Source organism: Anarrhichthys ocellatus, unplaced genomic scaffold (assembly GCF_004355925.1).
Source record: "Anarrhichthys ocellatus isolate YVR2014 unplaced genomic scaffold, GSC_Weel_1.0 scaffold14, whole genome shotgun sequence".
Classification (NCBI taxonomy): domain Eukaryota; kingdom Metazoa; phylum Chordata; class Actinopteri; order Perciformes; family Anarhichadidae; genus Anarrhichthys; species Anarrhichthys ocellatus.
The window spans coordinates 3,620,433-3,627,418 of record NW_022280044.1 but is presented as its reverse complement, the minus strand read 5'-3'; the positions used below and the strand labels follow the sequence as shown (position 1 = coordinate 3,627,418).

At 43.8% G+C, this 6,986-nt stretch overlaps 1 protein-coding gene across 1 annotated transcript in view; it reads left to right on the top strand.

The window, feature by feature from the left end:
- Positions 1–47: 47 nt before the first annotated feature.
- The window catches only part of hibadha (3-hydroxyisobutyrate dehydrogenase a), a 19,994-nt gene continuing 13,055 nt past the window's right edge, over positions 48–6,986 (top strand). Inside the window, exons 1-4 of the mRNA XM_031853692.1 lie at positions 48–151; positions 1,783–1,943; positions 2,235–2,344; positions 2,517–2,638. Of these exons, the coding sequence (XP_031709552.1) occupies positions 82–151; positions 1,783–1,943; positions 2,235–2,344; positions 2,517–2,638 (463 nt within the window). The 5' untranslated portion in view covers positions 48–81. The remainder of the gene's footprint in view (positions 152–1,782; positions 1,944–2,234; positions 2,345–2,516; positions 2,639–6,986) is intronic.

Sequence of the window (6,986 nt, the reverse complement as noted above, 5' to 3'; positions counted from 1 at the left end):
CCACAGTCAATCATACCATTTCAGTGGTGCTTTCCTGGCTTGACAGCTGTCACTGTACGCCGAGGTCAAGGGGAAAGAAGCATGGCTGCGTTGTTTAGAGGGTCGCGAAATGTATTGTTACGGTGGAATAAGCATGTGGACTTTGCTTTCGGTAACGTATACATGTCTATGTTGTCCGTTTTCTTGTGCTGTTGTTTCCCCCCCGTGTGTTGAGAGGAAACGGAAAGCGGAACAGTCTCTGCTCCAGCCTGTTAGCTATTAGCTTGTTAGCAATCTGAAGAAAGTATGGATACTTACTGCTCGTGCTAGTGAAGTGAAACAGTGGAGACACAATGTCCCCTGAGTGGACCACCTGGTGCGTGGTGTTCACTCGTGCAGTGTGGTGGACAATGTGCTTAATGAGCATGATGAAACGTGAAACAATGGCCAGCAACAAGCTAATGTTAAATACCAGTGATGTCCTGAGATGGGTAGTAAGATCTGTACTGAGCTCTGAATATGTTAGTGCACTTTAGGTGTTGTTATTGTCAATGCAACAATTAGTTCTTCATCACACACATGAACTAGTCTTGGATTGTAACATTGCCCACTCTGTCCACGCCTCCCTGCCCCTCCTACAACAGTTATGTTTTGTAAATCCGCAACAGTGGATATTAATGTGAATGTTCCTAATATGCTACTTTAAATACAGGGACCACTGATACTATATTACAGTTACTCTGGTCCTTTTGTCGCTTTATGTAATTCTCTTTTGTTAAAATAGTTTACAGGGACCTTCCTCCAAAGGCCCAAATACGGTGCTTTTCTCTTTTCCTTTAAAAGTAGAGGTGGTTCTTGTCCAAGTCCTGTTTCAAAGTCCACCGTAAAGTAATGCCAGCAACCACTTCAAATAGGCTGACATATCTGTGTGAATACATTAAGTCTTGTTGTTGTTGTTGTTGTTGTTGTTGTTGTTGTTGTTGTTGTTGTTGTTGTTGTTGTTGTTATTATTATATTAAAATTAATTTATATTTTTATCGATAGGTAATAGACAAAACTAGTGGCCAAGTATGCTGTAACGGACTGAATAAGCAATTTAAGCTTTAACAGACAAGTGAAATGTATAATCAGCCTTAAGTGTGGGAACAATGGACCTCATGCAAGAACATAACATGTGCCTCTGGAAGAAGCATTTGTCATTTTAGTGTATCGCCTTGAAGGAACCGTGAATAATAATATTCCCGGAGTAATAGCAATCTGGTGTCTACTGTATACGTTGAAGGGTTGGTTGATTTTAAGGTTGGGCTTTCTGTTTGGGCTTCACTATCCAGACCTAATCCTGTTGTTGTAGTCTGGCTGGTTCACTGCCAGAGTTTCCACTCTATTTAGTATCCGTTAACCTGGCTGGACCTTGACTGAGCCATCAGTGTTTATTAGCCTGGCCAGACTGCCCAAAAAGCTGGTCGTAACTTCTAACAGAAATATTGTCTTTGTTGTCACTGATTCTGATGAGAGCATTTCCTCCTGGAGAGCAGTCCAGTTGCTTATCGCTGCCGTTTGACCTGACGTCATTAGCCATAGCGTTAAGTTTTTCATAGCACTGCTCATAGTGGAAAGTAGTCCTGCCTTCATTGTATGTCAGGCACTTTTAATCCCCTCTGTGTTACATAAACATACCTTGCATTCATTACGTAAGCAGAATCAAGCACATTTCTTACATTGAGGTTTGTAACATGCTTGTATTGCTCTGAACAACGAGTCTCCTCACACCTCTGAAGGCGTCTTTGTTGTCTCGTCCCTCAGTGTCAACGCGATCAATGGCCTCAAAGACACCAGTGGGGTTTGTTGGTCTGGGAAACATGGGCAGCCCCATGGCCAAAAACCTGCTAATGAACGGTTATCCTGTTATCGCCACTGATGTCTTCCCTGAGTCCTGCAAGGAGCTGCAGGACCTCGGTGCCCAGGTAACACATCAGTCAGTAACCTATCACATATGGACTTTTGAACATTTAATAGATTGCAAATAATATATAACCTGTCAAATTTGGCATTAAACGGGCCAAGTCGGCCAAGATTACACACAGGCTTTTACCACCCATTCATTAAAACTCAGGGCAGTTTCTTTAGGAGAGCTACTAAATAAAAATGTGCCTCTGAGCTGATATGTTGTCATAAAGAAGAGCTATAATACATCCCATTTGTTCATGAAGACGCTTTATTGTGTAGTTGATGGGATGATATTGTGCAATATTCAGGTCGTAGACTCTCCCGCAGAGGTGGCAGAGAAGGCAGACCGCATCCTCACAATGCTACCCTCCAGTCCCAACGTCATTGAAGTCTACACAGGCCCGAACGGCATCCTCAAGTAAGTCAACTTTACTGTCACAGGCTCCATTTGTGACATTCCTGCACCCCAAACCTACCTCTGTAAAAACTATAAGAAAGGAACGGCACCATTGCGGCGTGTTTAACGAACAAACGGATTATGTTATGCACCGTACATGAAGTGTTAATGGTTTTTGTCTTGCCCTCTTCAGGAAGGTGAAGAAGGGAACCCTGTTGATTGACTCCTCCACCATCGACCCTGCCGTCTCAAGAGAGATGGCAGTGGCTGCAGAGAAGATGGGTGCAGTGTTCATGGACGCTCCGGTGTCAGGAGGTAACGTAATACTTTTTGAGTTGCTGTCGTCAAAGTCCATCTCGGTATATTTGATTTTGTTATTTTCCGTGTCGCTTGACCTTTGTAATTTGATGTCTGAAGGTATCGCAGGCTTTATTTCTCTTTAGGAGCATTACCAACGGTCAGGCATTATAAAAGGAATTGAGAGTAGGTGACGGTATCAAAAGTAGAATCCGACTGCTCGTTTGTTCATTTGAGAATACCCCTGACTGTGCTAGGTCTCTGACCCCTCAGCCTCACTTTTGAACTATCTTACACTCTTTTGTATATCTAAACTATGAACCTATGGGTTAGTGCTAGGACATGGGTTGTAATTACTGAGTGGGCCAGCCGGTAGGTGCCCTCTTGAGGTTTTATTGCTGCTTTTGACCGGGGGTCTTAAAGGCAAGGTTAAGGTTTTAAGTCCTCATTATGTTGGTGCTGTCTGCTCGTGATGGCTCCTTGACACAGCACAGGATCACCAGTCGTCCTTAATGGGCTGAGCCGCGGCAGAGAATCCCGTGTCAGAGCTTTTCATGTTGATGGAGCCGTAATGGCGGGTATCCCATGTTAGTGCCTTTCATGTCAGATAAAGAGTCATAAAGAGGAGAGAATCTGCCCTCGCATGGAGTGCAGGAGAGGAAAAGAGGGAGATAAGACATGAAGGAGACGCATCGCAGTAAAGCTGTCCATCTCTCTTTCTCACACACACACACACACACACTATTCTGTCGTTCAGGTATGCAGCTACGTCCTGCCACTCCTGCCCATGTGACTACTAACTCTGATCATTTGTTATTTGCTTTTTGTTGCACGATCTTTGGTTCATGCACAACACACGCTGTAGCTTCCGCCCTCGCCCAGACAAACACAGACTTGGCCCACACGTGCATGTTTACCAGCTGGCGTCTGCAGAACAGACCGACGGCAGTCCCCGAGATCAGAGCGTTAAACCCGTTACTCTCCCTTAACACACACACACTGTTTACACACTATAGACGGTGCACAGTTTGTGTGCGCTGTCCTCTGTGAAGGTTCTTCCTCTCCTGTCACTTAAGTAAGCCTCTTTTACTAGCCTGAGATGACCAATGATTTACCTGCTACCTCTGGCCTCTGCAACTATAGCTCTGCAGACACTCTTCTTTCTCACGCACACATCCTGCATGCACGCGGCCACCCATGTCACCTCGAGACACCCACAAGTCATATCCATACGTGCATACAGCTAGTTAAGTGCGGCGAAGATTCTCAGCAGAAAAGCACCATTTTGTTTTTTGAGAATCTGTTACAATTCTGATAATCAATTTAAGTACATTATGAAGCAAAAGTACCAAACATTCACTAGTTCAAAGAAAGTTCTGTTTAATATTATTGTGAATGGAAACTCTTTTTCGGTGATGGTGTGACCCTGATAAGCTTGGCTAACATACAGGTCGTGAATGACTATTTCAGCATGTGGCAACCTCATGGGAAATGGCTGAGACCTGTATCCCTCCATCCCCACATTTCCACTTCCCACATCTCTGGGTGGGACATGAGGTTACATGCTCTGTTCCAACCAGGAGATGGCACCCTCCCCAAATAGGGCATTGTTCTCCTTATGAGGTTTGTGAGTCTGTGTGTGTGTGTGTGTGTGTGTGTGTGTGTGTGTGTGTGTGTGTGTGCAAGAGGGAGGGTGACAGCAGCTCAGCTCTGCAACCAATAGTACTCTCAATGGTCCTCTTGTTAATACTGTATGTCCTCAAATGAAACACAATACAACATAAAGGAAATAGAAATTACTTCAATGCTCAATTTTAGTTTTTAAATAACAGCTGGCATCGTCTCAGACAGATCCCAGAGACACAATAATAAAAATATAAAATATGTATATTATATTTTATTAATATCATTCATTATATCGGTTGGATACACTTGAATGACTTGAGTTAAATGAAGGCATTGTCAATGTATGTTGTTCACTGAGGATAACAATACACTCTCAGTCTTAAGCAGTTGCAGAGAGAGTCTGCTCTTTTTGTGTGGTTTCAGCATTTGTTTTTGTTTTTCATTTAGATTTCTCTTTTGAGATAAAATTAATCCTAGTGTGTGTGCGTCACTAGAGGTTTGGCAGCCAACCCTAGGATCTGAATAGCGGAGTCATAACCCTTTTTCACTTTCTTCTCATGGGCATCTTGCTGGCTTCCATTCTTGCAATTTGACCAGCGTCTTGGCTTTAGCCCACACACACACAAATGTACATGCACACAAATGTACATACACAGTTGAGAACACGTTGCTGCATAGACAGTTATATTAGTTTAGACACTGGTTCCTCAGGCATGCTAACATTTGCTTGCACACACACTTCTACCACTGTCTGGTGTCGTTAAACGCGTCCGCATGCAAAGTTGACCCACAACAAAACGAGCTCTGATGTCACAGGCCCAGGGTGTTGGCACCGTGAAGGCAAAAATAGGAGGTCTGGCTAACAAGCGGCAGGGTCGTTAGCAGTAATTACCCAGAATGCCTGTGTTTGTGTCTGTGTGCCCATGGTGGGCTGCCACATTGCTAACGGACGATGGCTTTTTAAAAAAAAAAAAAAAAAAAAAAAAAAAGGCCCTAAAAACCTTTCGTTGTGTTTTTTCCCAGCGCTGGGAAAGTCGGCTATCGGTGCAAATGAAAGCAAGAAGGAGCTGAGCTGTTGTGGAACCATGGGCACTCTGGCTAATGTTACTTGTTTGCGAGGTCTTATAATCCTCAGCTAACTACCTCTTTAGGCTAAGTCTCAACACCGCTCTAATCATATCCGTACCACATCAACTGAAGCCTGAGTGCTGCAGTGTGTCATTTGCCGACAGTTTGAACGTCATCCTCCAGCCTGTAGGAGCTTGTTCAAACCAACGCTGGCACCAGTTCGTTCGTCAATCAACGCTGCCAAGCCGCTTCTTTGCTGACTGATATAGACTCTTGTTTCTCCCTCGGGGCACACAGGACCTCTGACTTCAGATGCATTCAGAAAGCCACTGTTAGTTTTTAGTTCACTGGTTGCCCAAAAGTGTATAGTTTAACATTTGAGCATTGAAAAGCTCATTCTTGAACATCTGTCCATCATTTTGTGAGCAGCCGTGATCTGATTTTATTCTGATTCATTTTGATGAACGATAGCGATCAGTGTGGAGCTCACTGACAGACGCATTGCATTTCCTGTGACTGCTTCATATTAAAAGTCAACTGGTCTTTTACCAGTTACATGCTTTTAATGTGAAACTGCAGCAACAGGAAATGTTGGGTCTCCCCCCCCCCCCCCCCCCACTGGTAATACTGCAAATATATAAATATTGCAATACTTTTATCAGTGTGCCATTGGCCCAATTACCATTGTGTTACCTCATTTGGCGATAGTGACTGAACATTTATTTAAGAAATATTACTTAAAAACAGGAAATCTTTTACAAAGGAATTATTTTGTTCCCGAATAAGTCACAAAATTAAATCTCAAAGTATTAACTAGGGCTGCTACTAACAATTAAAATGTCTAACAATGGTAAAAAATGTCACAACTTGCTTAAGTCTGAGGTGATGTTGCTGAGTAGTTTATCAATTAATAACAAAATATTTAAAGAACTAATCATTGCAACTCTGAAATCAGGACTGAAATGACCCCCCTTATCACTCATTCACTATTCCCTACTTCATAAACCTTTACCTATGTTGGCGCTCTACTGAGCAGTACATTGAGATTTTCTTTCATTCTTAAATGAAAGATAAACAAAGCAAGTCTAGTGGACTTGGTAACAAATACACAGACCAGTCTAACTTGTGCCTGTACAACCTGCCACTGGTATGTGTGGAGAGGAAGGAGCAGAAGAGCCCTGAGGGCCGTTTAGTGGAGGTTAGCGATGATTCTCTGACACCGAGTTCAGGAATCGGGTTGGATGGGCAGGGGGTGGTGCTGTCGCAGTCTGTCAAGTTGACGGCTCACCAGTACTCGACAGCGTCAGTGGTCCAAAGACTAGATTAGCATAACAAGCCTCTCACTGATGGGTTCTGGTGACATAGAGTGAATGGGAGGGAGGGTGTAGGGCGGTATAGAGTGACCAGGCATGGTGATGATGACGGGGGGCACTCTAGCCTATGCTCCAGATGGGGGTAGACCCACAGCAGCTGGGGACTGGCTCCCACATCTCTGCTCGTATGTCATCTGTTGTGTGTGTGTGTCTGCAGACACATAGTAAGCGGCGTATGAGCCTGACAAAAAGTCTGTCAAATGTAGCCCAAACGTCACACTGCATGTCACTCACCTAAAACTGAATTAGCATTGTGTGTGTGTGTGTGTGTGTGTGTGTGTGTGTGTGTGTGTGTGTGT